Here is a 26,494-nt window from a genome sequence, read left to right as displayed (position 1 = left end):
GGGAATGGTCACAACTCGCCCTGAGTTCTGTCTGTTGGGGCCAAGGGGAGGGCCCGGGGGGTGTTTCCCGGGGTTTGTTGTGTTGTTTCTTGTTTTTCAGTTGTACCGTTCATGTTCGAGAATCTGGGCCAGCAATGGACAGGCACCGGTATTTATAGATTTCCTCTCAGCCTTGGACCAATCAGGCTGTGATAAAACACACGTGTGACCATTCCCTCCTCCCATCAGAAAATAGACGTTCAGGTAAGACCAGCGTCCTTTCTGTTTCGGTTGCTCCCCTCTGAGAGGAGGTTTTGAAGGATTTCTAGCAGGACCAGCAGATTCTGGGAGAGCTTTGCTCCTTTCATACCATCAATCTTGTAAACTCGCAAGACTTGTTTCTCTCTCCATGTACATGTGTGCATCCAAACTAAATTGTGTTGTTTCTCTGTGTCATATAATATATGTGGGTATCTGCATAATTTTGCATTTATTTATATATTTTTTCATGTTTATGTAGTGTATATGGGAGGTGGTGACACTTTGGGTGCTGTATGCAAAGAAATTTCATTTAAATGTATGCCAATTAGTGTACGTTCAAAGTGACAATAAAGTTATTATTCTACTCCACTCCACTCCATTCTATTCAGAATTCTGTTCTATTCTATTTCATTCCATTCCATTCTTTCTATCCTATTCTATTCTTATTCTGTTCTGTTCTAATTCTATCCTATCTTATCCTAATTCTATCCCATCCTATTCTTTCTAATTCTAATTCTATTCTATTTTATTCTTATCTGTGCTGTTGTTCTGTTCTGTTCTGTTCTAATTCTATCCTATCCTATCCTATCCTATCCTATCCTATCCTAATTCTATTCTATTCTATTCTTATTCTGTTCTATTCTAATTCTATCCTATCCTACCCTATTCTAATTCTACCCTATCCTAATTCTACTTTAATTCTATTCTATTCTATTCTATTCTAATTCTATTAAATTATATTCTAATTCTATCCTATCCTATCCTATTCTATCCTACCCTATCCTAATTCTATCCTATCTTATCCTAATTCTATCCTATTCTAATTCAATTCAATTCAATTCTATTCTATTCTCATTCTCATTCCAATTCTATTGAATTCCTATGGTGGTGCAGTGGCTTGAATGCAGGATTGCAGGCTCATTCTGCCAACTGCCAGCAGTTCGATTCTCACTGGCTCAAGGTTGACTCAGCCTTCCGTCCTTCTGAGCTGGGTAAAATGAGGACCCAGATTGTTGGGGGGCCAAGAGTCTGACTCCGTAAACCGCTTAGAGAGGGCTGTAAAAGGACTGTGAAGCGGGATAGAAGTCTAACAGCTATTGCTGTTACTTCTTAAAAACTCTCGCTTAGCCACAGAAATCTTGGGCTCAATTGTGGTCATACGTCGAGGACTACCTGCACGGCGTCCCACTTAGCGAGCAACGTAACTTGCCACCATTATTCTGGCCTTGATTCTAGTCCTAAAGGGAGGACTTCTTGTTATTGAGGGATGCATGTACATGTTTTGTTTTTATAGCGGCAGCTGCCACCGCCATCCCACCCCCCAGCAGTGACTCCCTACTTTTCCATTCACTCCCAAAGGGGTGGCATGGATGATGTCATCGGTCACAATTCAAGGACTACCTGGATTAGAGAGCTGTGTGCAATGAAATTTCATTTTAACCTACGCCAGTTAGTGACAATAAAAATCCATCGAACTCTACATCTAAGGTGTAAGCTAATAAAGGGTTGGATTAGACTGGATTTTCAGTGGCATCTTTGGGTTTAGGCCTGACCACAAATGCAGTGGCACTGAAGCAGTGGCACTGAGCATGGGTTGCCAGCCCTCTGTGGCATCTCCTTTCCGTCCTGTAGCCTCCCAAGTTTCCATCAGATCTCAAATCCAGCCAACCCCCCCACCCCCCCACCCATCCCGCTCTCTTTCTCTAGGGCAGGGAGGTCAGGATCTGCTTGGCAACTCCTGGGGTTCCTGCCCATCTCGCACACACACACACACACCAGCCTGGCACAAGCCCCTTGGCATCCGCCCTTGGCATCATGGATCGTTACCGCTTCTTTGAGGGTGTCATCGTCGACATCGAAGTTGGAAGTGTCGGCCGGACTGGCTACCTCGGGGACCAAGGGGGGAGGGCTGTTGCGGAGGTCCTCCCAGGCGATGCCCTCGAAGAAGGGGTGGCGCGTGAAGTCCTCGATGCCCTTCTGGCCCAGGCGGACTTCTTGGCGGCACAAGAGCTCGCGGATCAGGTCCTTGGCACTCTCCGAGACGTCGGTGATATCCGTAGGGAACTGCAGGTGGTCCTGGAAGAGGAAAGAGAAGCAGGGATGCCGACACCTCAGAGGGTCTATCTGCTAGCCTTGGGCAGCTGGTATCGATAGGGGGCGCTGTGCTCTGCCGGGGATTCCGGAAACCAACATTCCTGGAAGTAACTAGGATCATGAAAGCAACAGATCGGGGTTGAAGCAAGGTAACCAAGATCAGGAAAGCAACAGATCAGGATTTAAGCAAGGTAACTAAGATCATGAAAACAACAGGTCAGGGTTTAAGCATTGTAACCAAGATCATGAAAAACAGATCAGGGTTTAAGCATTGTAACCAAGATCATGAAAAACAGATCAGGGTTTAAGCAATGTAATCAAAATCATGAAAACAACAGATCAGGGTTTAAGCAATGTAATCAAAATCATGAAAACAACAGATCAGGGTTTAAGCAAGGTAACCAAGATCATGAAAACAACAGATCAGGGTTTAAACAAGGGCAAGAGAAAGGTTGCACAGCTGTCAGAATTCACCCTGCATTAACAGAAGTGAAGAGGCAAGCTCACCCTTCAAGAACGGGCTACAGCCAGTCCTCGACTTACAACCATTCACAGTGACCATTTGAAGTTGCAACAGCACCGAAAAAAGTGATTTATCGGCATTTACAACCGTTGCAGTATCTCCATGGTTACGTGATCACCATTCAGAAGCCTGACAGCCGACTGGCATTTATGACGGTAGCTGCGTCCTCCTGGAGGTCACGCGATCCCCTTTTGCGACCTTCTGGCCAGCAACATCCATGGGGGAGCCGGATTCACTTAACAACCATGTTACCAGCTTAACAACGGCGGTGATTCACTGAGCAGCCGGGGCGAGGAAGGTCGTAAAACAGGGCGGAGCTCACTTCGCGAGTGTCTCGCTCAGCCACGGAAATGTCGAGCCGAAAGGTGGCCACGACTGGGTGGAGAAGAAAGGCCCTGCCGTGGGATCGTTTGAGGTGACTCGTGAAAGCGAGCCAAGCTACGTTTGGGAGGGGAAGTGGGAGAGATCACACCCAGGGCTGGCAGCCAATTTGACTCAGGGAGGGAGTTGCCTGAATCTTTTGCCCCAGGCAAAAAAAACCATCAGCTACTGAACGGGTGCAAAATCCAGCAGTTGAGCCCAACCAACGGAAGATGGGCGTTGGGGTCCTCCTGGTTGCTAAGCAACCTGGAGGACCACACAGCCCATCTTCCGTTGGTCGGGCTCAACAGTTGAATTGCCCCAGGGGCCTCCCGGTTTCCTAGATCTGAAGATTTCACAATGGGGACCAATTCCTTCGCTCCGTAGCTCTTTCTCGTCCTAACGGCTTAACGCTTGGTCTTCCCTCCTGATCTGAGCCGTGTCTCTCAGATTGTATACACAAGGAATCAGAATCAGGATAGAGCCGGAAGGGACCTTGGAAGTCTTCTAGTCCAGCCCCCTGCTCAAGCAGGAGATCCTATACCATTTCAGACAAGTGGCTGCCCAGTCTCTTCTTGAAAGGCTCCAGGGATGAAGCTCACACAACTTCTGTTCTTTGCAGACTAACAGAGTTGGACGGGACCTTGTAGGTCATCTAGTCCAACCCCCGGCCCAAGCGGGTGACCCTACACCATTTCTGACCGAGGACAGTCCAGTCTCTTCTTGAAAGCCTCCAGGGATGAAGCTCCCGCAACTTCCGAAGGCAACTTCTCTTCCATGGGTTGATTGTTCTCCCTGTCAGGAAATTCCTCCTCCTTCCAGGTTGAATCTCTCCTTGGTCAGTTTCCATCCATTCTTCCTTGTCTGCCTCTTCTTGAAGACCTCCAGGGATGGTGCGCCCACGATTTCTGGTGGCAAGCTGTTCCACTGGCTAATTGTCCTCACTGTAAGGAAGTTTCTCCTTAATTCCTTCTCCTGCTTCTCTCCTTGATTAGTTTCCATCCATTGTTTCTTGTCCTGCCTTCTGGTGCTTTGGAGAATAAATTAACCCCCTCTTCTTGGGGGCAGCCCCTCAAATTTTGGAAGACTGCTATCATGTCACCCCTAATTCTTCTTTTCTTTAGACTAGCCAGACCCAATTCCTGCAACCGTTCCTCATATGTTTTACTCTTCAGGCCTTTAATCATCTTAGTTGCTCTTCTCTGAACTTTTTCCAAAGTCTCAACATCTTATTTTTGTAGTCTGGCGACCAAAACTCGATGCCGTATTCCAGGTGTGGCCGTACCGAGGATTTATCAAATTTTATACTAAGACTTCACACGGTTTTGATTCAATGCCTCTGTTTATACAACCAAGGATTGTATTCGCTTTTTTGGCTGCTGCCGTGCACGGCTGGCTCACGTTTAAGGGATCATTTTATGGGAGCTTCATCCCTGGAGGCTTTCAAGAAGAGACTGGACTGCCCTCTGTCGGAAATGGTGTAGGGTCTCCTGGTTGGGTGGGGGTTGGACTAGATGACCTCCAAGGTCCCTTCCAACTCTGTTAATCTATATTCATTGAAACAGAGGTTGCCTTCGGAGGTTGTGGGAGCTTCATGCCCGGAAGCTTTCAAGAAGAGACTGGACTGCCCTCTGTCGGAAATGGTGTAGGGTCTCCTGGTTGGGTGGGGGTTGGATTAGATGACCTCCAAGCTCCCTTCCAATTCTGTTAATCTGAAGGACTAGGGGAGACAGGATGGCAGTCTTCCAATATTTGAGGGGCTGCCACAGAGAGGAGGAAGGGGGCCAAGCTATTCTCCAAAGCACCTTTTAAGGTCAGACAAGGAAGAATGGATGGAAACTGACCAAGGAGAGATTCAACCTGGAAATAAGGAGGAATTTCCTGACAAGTGAGAATAAACTCATGGGACAGAAGTTGCCTTCGGAAGTTATGGGAGCTTCATCCCTGGAGGCTTTCAAGAAGAGACTGGACTGTCCTCTGTCAGAAAGAGTGTAGGGTCTCCTGGTTGGGTGGGGGTTGGACTAGGTGACCTCCAAGGTCCCTTCCAGCTCTGTTCATCTGAGTAGTGCCACCAGAGGCCCTGCCCCACGGAAAGGCTCCATCAGCCGCTGGGAGGGCACCCACAGCCTGTCTACAAGCAGGTCAAGAGAGTGGGGTGATTTCCTGCTTCTCTTTGGAATGAAAACGGTGGGTGTACTACTTCCTGCCCCCCTTCCCCCCCACATCTGGAATCCCCTTCCAACCCTGTCTAAACTGTCTACCTGACTCCAGGGTCCCCCCCACAGTTCCTGTTTTTGAGCCAGGTTGCGCCTAACCGGTACTTGAACCTTTGGTTTTTCCTGCATAGGTGTGAAACTTTGCTTTTCTCCCCATTAAATTTCATTTTCTTGGACGGGGCCCATTGTTCAAGTCCATCAAGATCTTTCTGGATCCCCAGCTTCTCTTTTTGGGTGTTGGCTCTTCCTGCCAGTTGCAAACCAATTGCAAACGAGGGTTTGGCCATCACGTGTGCATAACAAGCACTTGCAAAACAAGTAAGTACAGGCAGTCTCGACTTACAACGGGTCATTTGGTGCCCGTCCGAAGACCCTGAAAAAAAGGATCTTTGTCCACACTTATGACCGTTACAGCATCCCTGTGGCAGGTGTGATCGAAATCCAGAGTCTTGGCAACCGACTCATATTTACGACGGCCGCAGTGTCCCAGGGGGTCAGGTGATTCGCCCTTTTGCGACCTTCTGACAAGCCAAATCAAGGAGGAAGCCCGATTCATTTAACAACCGGGTTACTAACTGAAACAGCTGCAGTGATTCATTTAACAACCACAGCAAGAAAAGTCATATAATTGGGGGGGGACTCATTTAACCACTGTCTTGCTGAGTTGTCAGTAATGTGGGGGCTGCATTGTGGTCGTAAATCGAGGACTACCAGGGATGGGATTGAAAAACGTTAGCAAACGGTTCTCGGCTTGGGTGGGTGTGGCCATGGTGGGCGTGGCCTACTCGGCCTCCTGCACCATGGAGGGGGAGCTTTCAGCCTCCCCAGGCTCCGGAGGCTTTCCTTGAGCTTCCGGGAGGCCTCCCCAGGGCTTCAGAGGCCCTCCGGAAGCCAAAAACGCACCCGTTTCCGGACTTCTGGAATTTCCAGGAGGCCCATTTTTCGCCCTCCTGGAGCCTCCGTGTGGGCCCTGCACTTACTCGGTATGATGAACGGACCCCAAACTGGTAGTGGTTTGGTGGCCTGGGTTGCTAGAAACAAAGTGACCCAGGCTGGCCACGTCCCCGAACTGGTTCTTCTACGGCCGCACCATCTCGCTTTTGGCTTCTGCGCATGCGCAGAACAATTTTTATTGTGGTGTGCGTGTGCATGCGTGGCCCGCCCAGAAGTAAACCAGCAGTAGCGGCTGCCGGAGCCCACCCCTACCGCATTCCCCTCCTGGGAAGGGAGGGTTGGGCGGGGTGGGGCCAGCCACTCCTTGCAACCACCGGTTCGGCAAACGAGATGCAAAACCGGCTGAATCTTACCCTTGAGGGCTACCTGTAGAACGTTTTTAAAAATCATTCCCGCGGTCTTTCCCCCCCCCCCCCCCGGTGCCCGCCTGGCTCACCTCGTGGTTCATGATTTTGCCATAGGTCTCCACCAGGGACTCGGCGTAGAAAGGCGTTTCCCCGAAAAGCAGCTCGTACATGCAGACGCCCAGGGACCACCAGTCGCACTCGGGGCCGTATTTGCCCTTGCGGTCCTCCATGGCTTGCAGGATCTCTGGGGAGATGTAATCGGGGGTGCCCACCGCCACCGATGACTCCACCTGGGGGGAAGGAAAGGCAGAGCCCAGTTCAGATTCTGCCGCCTTTCAAGTTTATCCTTTGGATTAAGATCGAAAGAGCCGCTCGGCAACCTTTGGAAGGGTGGACTTCAACTCCCAGAATCCCCCCCCAGCCAGCATGGAATTCTGGGAGTTGAAGTCCACCCTTCCAAAGGTTGCCAAGGTTGGAAAAAAAACGTGGCTTTATACAAATGCTGATTTATTTGGAGCATAGTGGATGCCCTCGACGTATTTCGTGTGTTGGCTTGATGACACTTGACATCATTTGACACCCAAAACCACTCCTTGCTCTCCCACCCCCTCTCTGTAGACCCCTATGGTTACAGTTCCCAGAACCAGCTTAACTCTGAACCTGGTTTAACTGTAAACCTGGTTTAACTGTAAACCTGGTTTAACTGTAAACCTGGCTTAGCTCGAAACCTTGCTTAACTCTAAACCTGCCTTAATTCTGAACCTGGTTTAGCTCTAAGCCTAGTTTAACTCTAAACTTGGCTTAATTCTGAACTTGGCTTAGCTCTATACAGGCTTAGTTCTAAACCTGGCTTAGCTCTAAACCTTACTTAACTCTAAACCTGGCTTAACTCTAAACCCGTCTTAGCTCTAAACCTGGTTTAGCCCTAAACCTGCCTTAATTCTGAACCTGTCTTAGCTCTAAACCCATTTTAGCTCTAACCCTTGCTTAGCTCTAAATCTGGTTTAGCTCTAAGCCTAGTTTAGCTCTAAACTTGGCTTAATTCTGAACCTGGCTTAGCTCTAAACCTGGCTTAGCTCTAAACATGGCTTAGTTCTAAACCTGGCTTAATTCTAAACTTGGGTGCACTCTAAACTTGGTCTTAGTTTAACAAAACATGCCGTGTGCAACTAAAAAGACCATTTTCAGGAAATGAATGGCCTCCTACCAAAACTGATGCCCACAATACACTGGCAAAGACCCCACCCTCTTCGCTCTGACACTCCTGAGCTGCCTGGTGGTGGGGGGGGGGGGCGGTCTGTCTACCCCACGACCATCCAGGCCAGCCTTCCCCAACCATGGCTGGACGCCAATCCCCATCCGACCCCAGGCCAAGCTCACCGTGCCGTCCGGAGCCAGGCGAAGGCAGGAACCAAAGTCCGCTAGGCGGATGTGCCCGCTGGTGTCAATCAGGATATTGTCGGGCTTGATGTCCCTGTGGAGGGAAGGGCCCCCCTTGGTAAGTGGTGGGACCTCAGAAATGTAGAAAGGTTGGGGGGCTGTTGGGCTCTCGGGGAAGGACCAGGGTGCCACCCGCTCCTTCCCTCAAACATGGTAAACAATGGTGGGGGGGGTGACTTTTAGAGTCATGGTGGCACAGTGGTTACAATGCAGTATTGCAGACTAACTCTGCCAACTGCCAGCAGTTCAGTCCTGACCGACTCATGATTTACCCAGCCTTCCGTCCTTCCGAGGTGGGTAAAATGAGGACCAAAATTGTTGGGGGACAAGAGGCTGACTCTGTAAACCGCTTAGAGGGGGCTGTAAAACCACTGTGAAGCGGGATATACATCTAAGTGCTACTGCTATTTTCCTTCCTTCCTTCCTTCCTTCCTTCCTTCCTTCCTTCCTTCCTTCCTTCCTTCCTTCCTTCCTTTAGTTGGAATACAGAATTACAAGCAAACTCTTCCCAGAGTTAGGAATTCGATCCCGACCCACTCAAGGTGGACTCAGCCTTCCGTCCTTCCAAGGTGGGTAAAATGAGGACCCAGATTGTTGGGGGACAAGAGGCTGACTCTGTAAACCGCTTAGAGGGGGCTGTAAAACCACTGTGAAGCGGTATATAAGTCTAAGTGCTGTTTCTGTTATGGACCAAGCGGGGGGTGGGGAGTGGGTAAGCTGGCCAATTTTGGCAAGCCATCTCAGTTTCTTTCCAACCTAACTTCAGGGATTCCCGGCTAGGGCACAGGGGTCTGCAAATATGGTGAAACCCCCCTACTATGGTGGTTACAACATTGCTGTGTGATTTTTCTCCCTCACTTTCCGTAAAACTCCCCAGAAATTACCAAGCAGGGAGAAAGGAAGGTAGCAATAGCATTTATATACTGCTTCAAAGTGCTTCACAGCCCACTCTAAGCGGTTTACAAAGTCAGCCTCTTGCCCCCAACAATCTGGATCCTCAAGTTACTGACCTCGGGAAGGATGGAAGGCTGAGTCAACCTTGAGCCTGGTGGGATTTGAACTGTCAAATTGTAGACAGCTGGCAGTCAGCAGAAGTAGCCTGCAGTACTGCACTCTAACCACTGTGCCACCATGGCTCAAAATAATAATAATAATAATAATAATAATAATAATAATAATAATAATGAAAAGCACTGCATGGTCAATTTCTGGAAAAAATAAAAGATAAAGTGGACAGTGAACAAACTTGATTATGGTTAAAAACAGGTACATTAAAGAAAGAAACAGAGTCACTAATCCTGGCTGCGCAAGTACAAGCTATCCGCACAAATGCCATTAAGGCCAAAATCGAAAAATCCTCCGATGATGCCAAATGCAGACTTTGCAAAGAAGCTGACGAAACTGTTGATCACATACTCAGCTGCTGTAAAAAAATCGCGCAGACTGATTATAAATTGCGGCACAATTCAGTAGCACAAATGATCCATTGGAATTTGTGCAAAAATTATAATATTGAAACAGCAACAAACTGGTGGGAACATCAGCCTGAAAAAGTCACCGAAAATCAGATGGTCAAGATCTTGTGGGATTTCCGTATACAAACCAACAAAATACTGGCGCATAATACACCAGACATCACACTGGTTGAGAAAAATAAGGTCACAATCATAGACATCGCAATACCAGGTGATAGCAGGGTCGCCGAGAAGGAACATGAAAAAATCGCAAGATACCAGGACTTAAAAATCGAAATTCAACGACTATGGCACAAACCAGCAGTGGTAATTCCAGTGGTAATTGGCACACTGGGTGCTATTCCAAAAGCACTGGAATTACATTTAAAACAGTTAAAAATTGACAAAATCACCATCAGTCAAATGCAAAAAGCCGCACTGCTTGGATCTGCACGCATATTGCGAAAATACGTTACGACGTCCTAGGCCCCTGCAATGCCAAATCCGGCGAAACAACTGGCCGCTGTGATACAATTGTATAATAATAATAATAATAATAATAATAATAATAATAATAATAATAATAATAATATCCAGATTCAAATGTTAGTGAACAACGACTAGCAGATCAAAGGCGATTTATTATACGGAATAAAGTGTTTAGTGAAGTTGAACATGAGGAAATTCAGGCAAATTGCAAAACCCAAAAAACAATATCACAAGCGGAAATAACTGATATTCAAGACACAACTAAAGACACTATAGTAGAACTCCCAGAAGAAGCTCTCAGGGAGGAAATAACATCACCACCACTAGAACCAGTTATCACTGAACCAACTGATGAACTAACTCAAAAACAAAAAGAATTGAAGGATAAGATCATGGAGCATTTTCTGCTTAATGAGGAAAGGCAACGTTTACCATCACTAAAAACTGTGCCTAAGAAAATTTTGGCCCCTATCATGAAAATGGTTAATGCAGTGTTTTCAACAATTGAACCGGGATCCATCTTGGAAACAAACCAGTTAATGTACAGCGCAGCTGTAATAGTCACTAATGAACTAGGCATTAAAATTAAAGTACCTAGTCACACAACAGAAAAAGCATCAAAGCCAAAGTGGAAAATCCGTCTAGAACAAAAAATCAAAAAATTAAGGGCAGATGCTAGTAACTTAAAGAACATGCATGAGCAACGGCTTAAAAACAACAAAATCATAGATCGGCTAATCAGAAGATATAGATTGGATACAAGAAACATCAATGACGCTGTAGAGATTGTAAAACAGCAGATAACAGCAACAGCTAGAAAAATTGAAAGATATGAGGCACGAATCATCCAATATAAACAAAATCAGCAATTTCGATCAGACCAACGGCGTTTTTATCAAAGTCTTAATGTGAATGGTGACACCAAAAGTGAAAAACCAGAAAAGCAGGCCACAGTTGAATTCTGGAAAGAATTGTGGGAAAATGCAAAGGACTACAACAAGGAAGCAAAGTGGATACATGACTTTGAGAAAAGCATTGGCAACAAACAAATGCAAGTATTAGAAATAACAACTGAGATGATCAAAAATCGAGTTAAAAAGGTAAAGAATTGGACATCACCTGGAAAGGACCAATTACATGGTTTCTGGCTCAAATATCTGACCAGTTTACATGCAATATTGGCCAGGCAACTGAATGAAATTTTACAAAAGGGCCAATTGATGAATGGTTGACAACTGGAAAAACATACTTGATTCAGAAAGATCCAACTAAAGGAACAACACCTGAAAACTATAGACCAATAACATGCTTACCAACAACCTTCAAATTACTCACAGGCATTATTGCAGATAACATGATGGATTATTTGGAAACAAACAACATCTTGCCAGTAGAGCAAAAAGGCAACAAAAGAAGGAGCAGGGGCACAAAAGATCAGCTTCTAATTGATAAAATGATATTAGAAAATTGTAAGAACAGAAAAACGAACTTGAATATGGTCTGGATTGATTACAAAAAGGCATTTGACTCACTGCCACATAGTTGGATCATAAAATGCTTAGAAACAACTGGCATTAGCAAAAACTGAAAAGGCAATGAAACAATGGAGAACTGAGTTGGCAGTAGGGAATGAGAGCTACGGAATGGTTAATATCAAGCGAGGAATTTTCCAGGGTGATTCACTTTCACCTCTTCTCTTCATCATCGCAATGATCCCACTATCAGTAATCTTAAAAAAAATGAAATTAGGCTACCAAACAGCCAAAAAAGCTGAAATATTTCGCATTTACTATATATGGATGATTTGAAACTCTATGGCAAGTCAGAAATAGAAATCCAATCATTGACAAATACAGTCCGAGTATTCAGCACCGATATTTCAATGCAGTTTGGCATGGAAAAATGCGCCACTGTATCCATAAAAAGGGGCAAAATCACTGCATCTGAGGGAATTGAAATGCCCAAAGGCCAACTAATTAAATGCAAAGAAAATGAAGCCTACAAATACTTAGGCATTCTGCAGTTGGAAAACATCAAGCATGGAGAAGTAAAAACTATTGTCAGGCGAGAGTACACCAACAGAGTTAGGAAAATTTTGAAATCTAAATTGAATGGTGGAAATACAATCAAGGCCATAAATACCTGGGCAATACCAGTTATAAGATACACAGCTGGCATAGTTAACTGGACACAAGCTGATTTGGACCTTTTGGACCGAAAAACCAGGAAACTAATGACAATGCACTACAGTTTACATCCACGTGGTGATACTGATAGACTGTACCTGCCCCGAAAATCAGGTGGCAGAGGATTATTACAAGTGAAGCAAACAGTTGAAGAAGAAAAACATGCACTGGCTGATTATTTAAAAGAAAGTCAAGAACATCTATTAATCGAAGTAAAGAACAAAAATCTACTGAAGGCCCAACAGACAAAACAAGAATACAGAAAAGATGTGATAAAATCAAGAATGGAGAGTTGGCAGAACAAAGCACTGCATGGTCAATTTCTGGAAAAAATAAAAGATAAAGTGGACAGTGAACAAACTTGGTTATGGTTAAAAACAGGTACATTAAAGAAAGAAACAGAGTCACTAATCCTGGCTGCGCAAGAACAAGCTATCCGCACAAATGCCATTAAGGCCAAAATCGAAAAATCCTCTGATGATGCCAATTGCAGACTTTGCAAAGAAGCTGACGAAACTGTTGATCACATACTCAGCTGCTGTAAAAAAATCGCGCAGACTGATTATAAATTGCGGCACAATTCAGTAGCACAAATGATCCATTGGAATTTGTGCAAAAATTATAATATTAAAACAGCAACAAACTGGTGGGAACATCAGCCTGAAAAAGTCACCGAAAATCAGATGGTCAAGATCTTGTGGGATTTCCGTATACAAACCGACAAAATACTGGCGCATAATACACCAGACATCACACTGGTTGAGAAAAATAAGGTCACAATCATAGACATCGCAATACCAGGTGATAGCAGGGTCGCCGAGAAGGAACATGAAAAAATCGCAAGATACCAGGACTTAAAAATCGAAATTCAACGACTATGGCACAAACCAGCAGTGGTAATTCCAGTGGTAATTGGCACACTGGGTGCTATTCCAAAAGCACTGGAATTACATTTAAAACAGTTAAAAATTGACAAAATCACCATCAGTCAAATGCAAAAAGCCGCACTGCTTGGATCTGCACGCATATTAAGAAAATACGTTACGACGTCCTAGGCCCCTGGGTGGGGCCCGACTAGTAACCAATGCCAAATCCGGCGAAACAACTGGCCGCTGTGATACAATTGTATAATAATAATAATAATAATAATAATAATGATGATGATCAAAAATCGAGTTAAAAAGGTAAAGAATTGGACATCACCTGGAAAGGACCAATTACATGGTTTCTGGCTCAAATATCTGACCAGTTTACATGCAATATTGGCCAGGCAACTGAATGAAATTTTACAAAAGGGCCAAATTGATGAATGGTTGACAACTGGAAAAACATACTTGATTCAGAAAGATCCAACTAAAGGAACAACACCTGAAAACTATAGACCAATAACATGCTTGCCAACAACCTTCAAATTACTCACAGGCATTATTGCAGATAACATGATGGATTATTTGGAAACAAACAACATCTTGCCAGTAGAGCAAAAAGGCAACAAAAGAAGGAGCAGGGGCACAAAAATCAGCTTCTAATTGATAAAATGATATTAGAAAATTGTAAGAACAGAAAAACGAACTTGAATATGGTCTGGATTGATTACAAAAAGGCATTTGACTCACTGCCACATAGTTGGATCATAAAATGCTTAGAAACAACTGGCATTAGCAAAAATATTACATCCTTTACTGAAAAGGCAATGAAACAATGGAGAACTGAGTTGGCAGTAGGGAATGAGAGCTACGGAATGGTTAATATCAAGCGAGGAATTTTCCAGGGTGATTCACTTTCACCTCTTCTCTTCATCATCGCAATGATCCCACTATCAGTAATCTTAAAAAAAATGAAATTAGGCTACCAAACAGCCCAAAAAGCTGAAAAAATTTCGCATTTACTATATATGGATGATTTGAAACTCTATGGCAAGTCAGAAATAGAAATCCAATCATTGACAAATACAGTCCGAGTATTCAGCACCGATATTTCAATGCAGTTTGGCATGGAAAAATGCGCCACTGTATCCATAAAAAGGGGCAAAATCACTGCATCTGAGGGAATTGAAATGCCCAATGGCCAACTAATTAAATGCAAAGAAAATGAAGCCTACAAATACTTAGGCATTCTGCAGTTGGATAACATCAAGCATGGAGAAGTAAAAACTATTGTCAGGCGAGAGTACACCAACAGAGTTAGGAAAATTTTGAAATCTAAATTGAATGGTGGAAATACAATCAAGGCCATAAATACCTGGGCAATACCAGTTATAAGATACACAGCTGGCATAGTTAACTGGACACAAGCTGATTTGGACCTTTTGGACCGAAAAAACCAGGAAACTAATGACAATGCACTACAGTTTACATCCACGTGGTGATACTGATAGACTGTACCTGCCCCGAAAATCAGGTGGCAGAGGATTATTACAAGTGAAGCAAACAGTTGAAGAAGAAAAACATGCACTGGCTGATTATTTAAAAGAAAGTCAAGAACATCTATTAATCGAAGTAAAGAACAAAAATCTACTGAAGGCCCAACAGACAAAACAAGAATACAGAAAAGATGTGATAAAATCAAAAATGGAGAGTTGGCAGAACAAAGCACTGCATGGTCAATTTCTGGAAAAAATAAAAGATAAAGTGGACAGTGAACAAACTTGGTTATGGTTAAAAACAGGTACATTAAAGAAAGAAACAGAGTCACTAATCCTGGCTGCGCAAGAACAAGCTATCCGCACAAATGCCATTAAGGCCAAAATTGAAAAATCCTCTGATGATGCCAAATGCAGACTTTGCAAAGAAGCTGATGAAAGTGTTGATCACATACTCAGCTGCTGTAAAAAAATCACGCAGACTGATTATAAATTGCGGCACAATTCAGTAGCACAAATGATCCATTGGAATTTGTGCAAAAATTATAATATTAAAACAGCAACAAACTGGTGGGAACATCAGCCTGAAAAAGTCACCGAAAATCAGATGGTCAAGATCTTGTGGGATTTTTGTATACAAACCGACAAAATACTGGCACATAATACACCAGACATCACACTGGTTGAGAAAAATAAGGTCACAATCAACTTTTTTTATTTTTATTTTTCTTTAAAAAAAAAAAAAACACAAATATGTCATCATTTGTCAATCATTAAGACATTAAAGTACAATTTTTTTTTGTTGTGTGTATCCCTCCCTCCCTCCACCCCCCCACCCCCCCTCCTCCTTCCCCCCCCCCGACTTCCCAGAACCCGTACACGGTATGGATTTTTAACTAACACAGTCTAAAATCTATTGAGAAAAAAGAAATAAAGAAATTAATGACATTCTAGATTGACCTTAGCTTCTTCTTACTGAACTGACTTTTAACAGTTTAAATCATTTCTGATCTTAAGCATAGGCTAACTGGAATTTCTTAGTCCCGTATTTATTTTGTATATAGTCAATCCATTTTTTCCAGTCTCGTTTATATCTCTCATTGAATGATCTTTGAGATATGCCGATATTTTAGCCATTTCAGCTAAGTTTGTTACTTTCAATGTCCATTCTTGGATTGTAGGCAAGTCTTCCTTCTTCCAATATTGCGCCACCAACAGTCTTGCTGCAGTTATCAGGTGCAGAGTCAAGTTGGTCTCTACCACTGTAAAATCAGTACATATACCTAGTAAAAATAACTGAGGACTAAACTTTATCCTTCTTTTAAAAACATTTTGCATGACCCACCATATTTTTATCCAAAATGCCTTAACCTTTTGGCAGGTCCACCATATATGATAATATGTAGCATCGAGAGAACCACACCTCCAACATTTAGGCTGTACATTCGGATACATAGAAGCCAACTTTTTAGGATCTAAATGCCATCTATAGAACATCTTGTAAAAATTTTCTCTCAGATTTTGAGCTTGTGTAAATTTCACATTTCTTACCCAGATTCTTTCCCATGTATCCAACATTATTGGTTCCTCAATATTTTGAGCCCATTTTATCATACAATCTTTAACTAATTCTGTTTCCGAATCCATCTGTATTAATACATTATATATCCTCTTTATATGCATTAAGCTTTGATCTCTTATTTGTTTAAACAGATTATCCTCAACTTGAATAAAACCAATTTTTTGATCTATTTTCCACCTAGCCTGTAATTGCCCATACTGGAACCATGTTTGAACTACCTTCTCCTCTTTTAATACCTCTAAACATTTTAATTGTAATACCCCCCTTTCCGAGGTAAGAAGCTGTCTGTAAGTAATTCTGTCCTGTCTTTGTGCTGTATTCATATTTTCAATTGCGTGTCTAGGAATTGCCCACATGGGTATCTTGTCATTTAATTTATATTGATATTTCTTCCAGACCCGCAATAAAGCATTTCTTAAAATATGACTTTTAAAGGTCTTATCCAATTTTTTGTTGAATAACAGGTAAGCATGCCAACCAAATACCAGATCGTGTCCCTCAATGTTCAATATTCTATCATTGGTTAAATGAATCCAATCACTAATTGCAGATAATGCCACTGCATCATAATATAGTTTTAAATTAGGTAGTTTTCAATCCTCCTCTCTCACGTACATCTTGCATTATTTTCATCTTTACCCTCGGCTTCTTTCCTGCCCACACAAATTTGTTGATACCCTTCTGCCATTCTAAAAGGTTCGCATCTTTTTTAAGTATAGGTAACATTTGGAAGAGAAATAAAAATTTTGGTAAAATGTTCATTTTCACTGCCGCTATCCTACCCAGCAAAGATAAGTGCAATTTCTCCCATTTTTTCATCTCTGTCTGTATGCTATGCCAAAGTGGTTCATAATTATGCTTATATAATTTCCCATTTGAAGTTAAAATGTTAACTCCAAGATATTTGACTTTTTTAACTACCTCACATCCTAGCATCACTCCTAATTCTTCCTTTTGTTTAATATTCATATTTATAGCTAATATTTTGGTTTTTCCTAAGTTTATTTTAAAGCCCGACACTTGACCATATTGATTAATCATATTCATTAAAACCATACTGGATTCCTGCGGTTGTTCCAATATTATGACCAAATCATCCGCAAAAGCGCGGACTCTATATTCTTGCTGCCTAATCTTGATCCCTTTTAAACCATCCAAGCCCCGTATTTTATTCAACAATACTTCCAAAGTTATAATAAACAATAATGGGGACAAAGGACAGCCCTGTCTTGTACCTTTTCCAATTTGAAAAGAGTCTGTTAGACTTCCATTGACTATGATTTGTGCTGTTTGCTGTTGGTATATTGCTTTAATTGACTGTAAAAAATTATCTCCTATCTGCATTTTTTGCAGTATCTTCAACAGAAATTGCCAATTAACTCGATCAAAGGCCTTCTCAGCATCCAAAAATATAAACGCAGCAGGGATCTGGTTGTTCTTTCCCAAATATTCTAATGCATTAATAATTAATCTAACATTACTTTTCATCTGTCTCCCTTGTATAAAACCTGTTTGGTCCGTATGTATCAATTGTTGAATGACCAACATTAACCTATTTGCTAATATTTTAGTAAAAATTTTATAATCTACATTCAGTAATGAAATGGGTCTATAATTTTTGGGTTGAGTAGTATCTTGATCTTCTTTGGGTATCAAAGATATAAACGCTGTCTTCCAAGATGGAGGGACTTTACCTTCCGTTTGAATCATATTAAATAATTCTCTAAGAGGTTCTACCATTTCTAACTGTAAGTTTTTGTAGTAAACCGCTGTCAAGCCATCTGTACCTGGTGCTTTCCCTGGCTTTAATTGCTTAATTACCTGCAGGATTTCCCCCGAGGTTATTGGTTGATTCAATTTTTGCCTGTGTTCTTCTCTAACTGAAGGTATTTTCTCCTTGTCTAAATATTTGTCTATGTCTAAACCATTAATTTTATCCCCTTTATACAGTTCTGTAAAAAATTCCCAGAAAGCCTTTTGAATCTCTTCCTGTTGGAACACCTCCTTCCCTCTGTAAATCAGTTTAGATATATTTCGAGTTTTCCTTTTTTTCCTAATCTGATAAGCTAACCATCTGCCAGGTTTGTTTGCATTACAAAAAGTATTGTGTTTTGCATATAATAAATTAGTAGCTACCTGGTCAGAGATCAACATGTCAAATTGAGATTTTAATATGTTAATAGCTTCCTTAACCTTTGTATCGTCTGGTTTCCTTGTTAACTCCAGCTCTTTTCTCTTAATTTCCTCTTCCAGTTCTGTTCGTTTTAACCCTTGCTTATTTCTATGTGTTTTATTTATATTCATCAAAACTCCTCTCATATACGCTTTGCTTGCATCCCATACAAATTCCATAGATGTACCCTTATTCATATTCAAAACAAAATATTCAGATAGTAATTTTTTACAATCATTAATATAGTTTTCATATCTAAATAAATTTTCATTCAGTCTCCAAAACCTTCTTGCCTGCACTACCCTTCCCAACTCCATCCAAACTGGGTTATGGTCCGAAAGGACTCTAGCTGCAATCTTTGTTTTCTTGACCCTAGAAAGCAAATCATTAGTGATTAGAATAAAATCAATCCTTGAAAGGGATTGATGCCTGTCCGAGAAGAAAGTGAAGTCATATTCCTCTGCATTTCTTTCTCGCCAGATATCTCTCAATTCAAAATCATCCATAATGTCAAAGAAAGATTTGGGTAACTTTGCTCGCATCTTGGTATTTAAGCGGGAAATCTTCTTATCTCTCTTAGTGTCTATCACTCCATTCCAGTCACCCAATAGTATACAGGAACTATAGTCCCACTGTACTAATTTAGCATGAAGATTTCTATAGAATCTATCTTGCTGTTGATTGGGAGCATAAATTCCCAAAAGTAATGTCTTTTTCCCTTCTAAGATTAAGTCTAAAGCAATATATCTTCCGAAGGGATCTGCTTCTATTAATTCAGCTTTCATATCTTTTCTTAAGTATACAACTATACCATTCTTCTTTTCCATAGCAGAAGCTGCAAAATGTTGACCAAGTTTTGAGTTGATCAGATATTTTTGATCAGTTGACTTAATATGAGTTTCTTGCAAACAAATTACATCGTTCTTAAACTGTTTAAGATAATGAAATATTTTCTTCCTCTTCTGTGGAGAGTTCAGTCCGTTGACATTCCATGTTAAGATCTTAGTTGTCATCTTTGGTTGGTTGAAGCATTTTTAGAGCTTCCTGCATGGCCTGTTTGACCTTAGGTCTAGCTCCTCCCACTGCTTCCAGATTTGTTGTTGTAGTTCCTTGATCGATGGCCGGTGATTGTTGACGCTGTTGCTTCTTAGCTTGTTTCTCCATACGTCTAGTAGTCATGCGGCTAGGTCTTGGTTCCATAGCACCTTGCACTTCTAGAGAAGAGAGATGCTCCATCTTGTCTGGTGGTTGTATAGTTTGCTGTCTATCCTGTCCTTCTTGTGGTCTTTCTCTAGGTCCAGATGGTGCAGGGTGTCCGGCCTTCAATATATTATAATAAAAATCTCGGGCTTTCCATACAGAGTTGAGGCGGTACCTTTGCTTATCAAATGTAAATATGATGCCGAATGGTGCATCCCATCTATACTGTATCTGACGATTTCTGAGTTCTTCGACCAAAAAAGCGTAATCTCTTCTGGCTCTTAACATTTGAGGTGGTATCTCTTTCAAAACAGCCAGGTCTTTACCGCCAATTTGAAGCTTAGTGTTATAAGACGCTTGCAGTACCATATTTCTGAACTCTCTTGTAGTAAAATATATAACGATGTCTCGAGGAAGCTGCTTCTGCTTTGCCAGCCAGGAGTTAACGCGGTAAGCTTTGTCAATTTGCCAGCCTTGGTTGGTCCCTGGTCTTCCCATCAGGCGGTCAAAAGCTTCCGATAGGATCTGTTTCAGGTTCTCCTGTTTCTCCTCACGCAGCCCCCTTACTCTTAATGCGAACTCCATTTGTCGGTACTGTATCATAATAATTTCTTTTTCAGCATTTTCCACTTTTTGTTCCACCACCTCTGTTTTCAATGTCAAGTTAGCATTGGCATCATTAAGAACCTCTAGAGTATCTTCCACTCCAGAAATATGTTCTGTTAATACAGTTACAAGACTCAGCATGTCGTCTCTAATTTTATCAACCTTAGCATCAAATTTCTCATACAGCTCCTGTTTAAGTCCTTTTATTTCACTTTTAATTTCTTCTTTCATTTCTTTTATTTCCTCTTTTCTCTCCTGCTTTACCACCTCTCTATTATCTCTAAACTTATCTTCCATTTTAATTGTCTGTGCATTAAGAGCCTCGCTTAGATTACTCAGGAAAAATTCTTTCGTTAACACATCCCCAGCAGGGGGTGTAGGAAGCAGAGGCTGCAGCTTTGTGCCAGGCACTGAGGATGTGCCCCTGGAAGTAGAGGGTGACGACTTCAAGTTAATATTTGGTTTTGAGGCCATTTCAAAATTTATCTGCCTGCAGTTAATAAAACTCGCAACAACAACAACAACAACAACAACAACAACTCCGCCGTTGCCGGTCCCAAGCCCGGATGAGAAAGGAGGAGGGTTGGGGTCAGGTTGGCATCTAGTCCCGTAAAAAAAACCCCGCCAACCCATACAATATGGTGAAAAAAACAAATAAGAATTCCATACCGCATCGGTCGTCGCGCGGGTTAACAAGGGCCGCGGCGGATGTTGGGGTCCCTGGACATCCGTCGACAAGTGGGCTACAAGTGGACCAGCCAACAAAACGACAAAAATATAGTGCAGATGAAAACCGTGCCATAATGGCCTGTTACTACAACTCAGAGCCAGAAAAAAGAGGCTATTTAAAGCGAATGTATGAATTATGGAAAAAACAATATCCAGATTCAAATGTTAGTGAACAACGACTAGCAGATCAAAGGCGATTTATTATACGGAATAAAGTGTTTAGTGAAGTTGAACATGAGGAAATTCAGGCAAATTGCAAAACCCAAAAAACAATATCACAAGCGGAAATAACTGATATTCAAGACACAACTAAAGACATTATAGTAGAACTCCCAGAAGAAGCTCTCGGGGAGGAAATAACATCACCACCACTAGAACCAGTTATCACTGAACCAACTGATGAACTAACTCAAAAACAAAAAGAATTGAAGGATAAGATCATGGAGCATTTTCTGCTTAATGAGGAAAGGCAACGTTTACCATCACTAAAAACTGTGCCTAAGAAAATTTTGGCCCCTATCATGAAAATGGTTAATGCAGTGTTTTCAACAATTGAACCGGGATCCATCTTGGAAACAAACCAGTTAATGTACAGCGCAGCTGTAATAGCCACTAATGAACTAGGCATTAAAATTAAAGTACCTAGTCACACAACAGAAAAAGCATCAAAGCCAAAGTGGAAAATCCGTTTAGAACAAAAAATCAAAAAATTAAGGGCAGATGCTAGTAACTTAAAGAACATGCATGAGCAACGGCTTAAAAACAACAAAATCATAGATCGGCTAATCAGACGATATAGATTGGATACAAGAAACATCAATGAAGCTGTAGAGATTGTAAAACAGTAGATAACAGCAACAGCTAGAAAAATTGAAAGATATGAGGCACGAATCATCCAATATAAACAAAATCAGCAATTTCGATCAGACCAACGGCGTTTTTATCAAAGTCTTAATGTAAATGGTGACACCAAAAGTGAAAAACCAGAAAAACAGGCCACAGTTGAATTCTGGAAAGAATTGTGGGAAAATGCAAAGGACTACAACAAGGAAGCAAACTGGATACATGACTTTGAGAAAAGCATTGGCAACAAGCAAATGCAAGTATTAGAAATAACAACTGAGATGGTCAAAAATCGAGTTAAAAAGGTAAAGAATTGGACATCACCTGGAAAGGACCAATTACATGGTTTCTGGCTCAAATATCTGACCAGTTTACATGCAATATTGGCCAGGCAACTGAATGAAATTTTACAAAAGGGCCAAATTGATGAATGGTTGACAACTGGAAAAACATACTTGATTCAGAAAGATGCAGCTAAAGGAACAACACCTGAAAACTACAGACCAATAACATGCTTGCCAACAACCTTCAAATTACTCACAGGCATTATTGCAGATAACATGATGGATTATTTGGAAACAAACAACATCTTGCCAGTAGAGCAAAAAGGCAACAAAAGAAGGAGCAGGGGCACAAAAGATCAGCTTCTAATTGATAAAATGATATTAGAAAATTGTAAGAACAGAAAAACGAACTTGAATATGGTCTGGATTGATTACAAAAAGGCATTTGACTCACTGCCACATAGTTGGATCATAAAATGCTTAGAAACAACTGGCATTAGCAAAAATATTACATCCTTTACTGAAAAGGCGATGAAACAATGGAGAACTGAGTTGGCAGTAGGGAATGAGATCTACGGAATAGTTAATATCAAGCGAGGAATTTTCCAGGGTGATTCACTTTCACCTCTTCTCTTCATCATCGCAATGATCCCACTATCAGTAATCTTAAAAAAAATGAAATTAGGCTACCAAACAGCCAAAGAAGCTGAAAAAATTTCACATTTACTATATATGGATGATTTGAAACTCTATGGAAAGTCAGAAATAGAAATCCAATCATTGACAAACACAGTCCGAGTATTCAGCACCGATATTTCAATGCAGTTTGGCATAGAAAAATGCGCCACTGTATCCATAAAAAGGGGCAAAATCACTGCATGTGAGGGAATTGAAATGCCCAATGGCCAATTAATTAAATGCAAAGAAAATGAAGCCTACAAATACTTAGGCATTCTGCAGTTGGATAACATCAAGCATGGAGAAGTAAAAACTATTGTCAGGCGAGAGTACACCAACAGAGTTAGGAAAATTTTGAAATCTAAATTGAATGGTGGAAATACAATCAAGGCGATAAATACCTGGGCAATACCAGTTATAAGATACACAGCTGGCATAGTTAACTGGACACAAGCTGATTTGGACCTTTTGGACCGAAAAACCAGGAAACTAATGACAATGCACTACAGTTTACATCCACGTGGTGATACTGATAGACTGTACCTGCCCCGAAAATCAGGTGGCAGAGGATTATTACAAGTGAAGCAAACAGTTGAAGAAGAAAAACATGCACTGGCTGATTATTTAAAAGAAAGTCAAGAACATCTATTAATCGAAGTAAAGAACAAAAATCTACTGAAGGCCCAACAGACGAAACAAGAATACAGAAAAGATGTGATAAAATCAAGAATGGAGAGTTGGCAGAACAAAGCACTGCATGGCCAATTTCTGGAAAAAATAAAAGATAAAGTGGACAGTGAACAAACTTGGTTATGGTTAACAACAGGTTCATTAAAAAAGAAACAGAGTCACTAATCCTGGCTGCGCAAGAACAAGCTATCCGCACAAATGCCATTAAGGCCAAAATCGAAAAATCCTCTGATGATGCCAATGCAGACTTTGCAAAGAAGCTGATGAAAGTGTTGATCACATACTCAGCTGCTGTAAAAAAATCGCGCAGACTGATTATAAATTGCGGCACAATTCAGTAGCACAAATGATCCATTGGAATTTGTGCAAAAATTATAATATTAAAACAGCAACAAACTGGTGGGAACATCAGCCTGAAAAAGTCACCGAAAATCAGATGGTCAAGATCTTGTGGGATTTCCGTATACAAACCGACAAAATACTGGCGCATAATACACCAGACATCAGAGCACACTGACAATGTCTCCTCGAACAGTGATGAAACGTTTGCCAAGCTTGGAGCTCAAATCAACCGCCTAGACTTACCTGTGGACGTATTGGAGCTGATGGAGGGAATGGATGGCCAGGACCATCTCTGCCAGGTAGAAACAGGCCATGTCTTCTGGCAGTCGGTCCTCAAACTTGCTCAGCAGAGTGAGTAGGTCTCCTCCGGCGTAATAATCCATCACCAGGTACTGTCAAAAGAAGTGCCAACCTCTAGCATCCCTTCCCAACCTGCGTTCTGCAGGTGGGGACTTCGACTCCCAGAATTCCCCCGTCGGCGAGGGGCTTGCTGAGAATTCTGGGAGCTGAAGTTCACACCTTCCCTGTGGTGAATACGGAAGTCTGAATGAACTGAACTCCATTTCCTCCCTGAATTTCAGATAATGGCGGCTTCTGGGAACGTTTTGGTGCAAAATTCTCATATGGTGGAGACTGCAAAGCCCAGCATCCTCAGCTTGGACTGCCGACCAGAATTGTGGGACAATATTTGCACATGGGTCAGAGTGTGGAATTGTGTTCTCAATCTGGGCAGCTTTAAGACGGGTGGACTTCAACTCCCAGAATTCCATCAGCCCAGCTGGTTGGGGAATTCTGGGAGTTGAAGTCCATCCATCAGCCCAGCTGGTTGGGGAATTCTGGGAGTTGAAGTCTATCCATCAGCCCAGCTGGTTGGGGAATTCTGGGAGTTGAAGTCTATCCATCAGCCCAGCTGGTTGGGGAATTCTGGGAGTTGAAGTCCACTCATTTTATAGCTGCCCAGATTGAGAAAGACTAGTGAGGAAAATCAGGATTGCCAATCCTTCATTTTTTACCTCAGGTTCACCTGGTTACTTCAAGCTGCAGTTAGAACCAGAGGCCAGTGGCCTTTTCAGGTTTCTAGTCCACTGTGAGGAAAGATGGTACAAATCAGTTTTGCTGGCATTGAATCGTTACAAGATTTTCTGACACTACGTTCTTCCAAAGACATTTTGGGGAGCAGGGCATCAAGAAAAGCACTGGGCAGTCATGATCAGTGGGCAGCGAGGTGACAGGCCAATTTTCTGAAATTTGGCAAAGAAATGACCATTTTTCCATCGCTTTTAGCAACAATTGAAGCCAGCCCCACAGATGCTCCTGACTGGAAGGGTTGGGCTTGAGAGGGAACCATGCAACAGAAGGGAAATGAATCCACTTTTCTATCCTCCACCTTTAATTTTTTATTTTATTCAAAGAAGATGAAAATGCAAAACCCAAAAGAAAAAGAAAAACATTTAACAAAGGCAAATCAAAACTGGACAAGAAAAAATGAGAATTAAAAAGGACAAAAACCCTTATTTCCCCCTCCTAGTTGAACCTTAACAAATCTATTGCACTATCATGGCACCCTTCCTCCTTCCAAAGGAGGTCCAAAATTTTACAAGCGTCTCCCTCTATTGGCGCCCAATATTCTCGATTCACACAACACACACACACACACACAAAACCTGGAAGCTGGGGTTAGCATGTCATGTGAACCGAGGAAATCAGGTTTGCAAACAACTGACTCAGAGGCCAAAATGGGGCCAAGCATCCACTGCACAGAATCCCTTTCTCCGTTCACTTCGTCCCCAGGCTCCACTCCACAGACGGAAACCACCAATGCTGGTTCCCAACAGACCGACATCCGAGAGGAAACCCAGTTCAAAATCTCCTGCCCCACAGGATTCAAAAACGCATTCTTGTCTCACCAGATAGTGCTCGTCCTGGAAGGCGTAATGCAGCGTGGTAATCCACTGTCGATCTCCATGCACGAGGACATCCCGCTCCTCTCGGAAACAGGCCGTCTGAAAGGAGACGGGTGCAAAAGATGACACATCTCTACTTAACACACCTGAAACCTATGCTATTCAGGCGCAGAAAAAGGATACAGACGTTCCTCGACTTACGATCGCAAATTTTGGTGGTGTCAGTGTGGCCATTAAGTCGAGGACTATTTGTCATTAAGTGGTGCAGTCATTAAGTGGTGCAGTCATTAAGCGGGACATCACATGCCCACGGCTTGCAACCTTCCCTGTCAGCTTCTCCACTGATTTTGCTTGCCAGAAACTGGCTGGGAAGGCCCCCCAAAACTATAAAATGTAAAATATTAATATGAAAGCAAATAATGAATAACCTGAATAAGCTAATAAAATCAAGGTAAAAGGCAAAGGTTCCCCTTGCACATCTGTGGTAGTCGTTCCTGACTCTAGGGGGCGCTGCTCATCTCTGTTTCAAAGCCGAAGAGCCAGCGCTGTCCAAAGACGTCTCCGTGGTCATGTGGCGGGCATGACTCAATGCCGAAGACGCATGGAACGCTCTTCCCTTCCCACCAAAAGTGGTTCCTATTTTTCTACTTGCATTTTTATGTGCTTTCGAACTGCTAGGTTGGCAGAAGGTGGGACAAGGAACAGGAGCTCACTCTGTTATGCGGCACTGGGGATTCGAACCGCCCAACTGCCGACCTTTCTGATCGACAAGCTCAACGTCTTAGCCACTGAGCCGCC

The 26,494-nt window shown here is 42.3% G+C and overlaps 1 protein-coding gene across 1 annotated transcript in view; it reads right to left on the bottom strand.

The window, feature by feature from the left end:
- CDC42BPG (CDC42 binding protein kinase gamma) overlaps nucleotides 1–26,494 on the bottom strand; it is a 119,032-nt gene that overhangs the window by 59,284 nt on the left and 33,254 nt on the right. Inside the window, exons 4-8 of the mRNA XM_032234334.1 lie at nucleotides 25,700–25,795; nucleotides 24,036–24,184; nucleotides 8,115–8,208; nucleotides 6,824–7,024; nucleotides 2,068–2,316 (exon numbers count right to left, since the gene is read on the bottom strand). Coding sequence (XP_032090225.1) covers nucleotides 2,068–2,316; nucleotides 6,824–7,024; nucleotides 8,115–8,208; nucleotides 24,036–24,184; nucleotides 25,700–25,795 — 789 coding nt within the window. The remainder of the gene's footprint in view (nucleotides 1–2,067; nucleotides 2,317–6,823; nucleotides 7,025–8,114; nucleotides 8,209–24,035; nucleotides 24,185–25,699; nucleotides 25,796–26,494) is intronic.

Source organism: Thamnophis elegans, chromosome 17, assembly GCF_009769535.1.
Source record: "Thamnophis elegans isolate rThaEle1 chromosome 17, rThaEle1.pri, whole genome shotgun sequence".
NCBI lineage: Eukaryota > Metazoa > Chordata > Lepidosauria > Squamata > Colubridae > Thamnophis > Thamnophis elegans.
The sequence above is the reverse complement of the archived record's forward strand: the minus strand, read 5'-3'. Positions and strand labels throughout refer to the sequence as shown.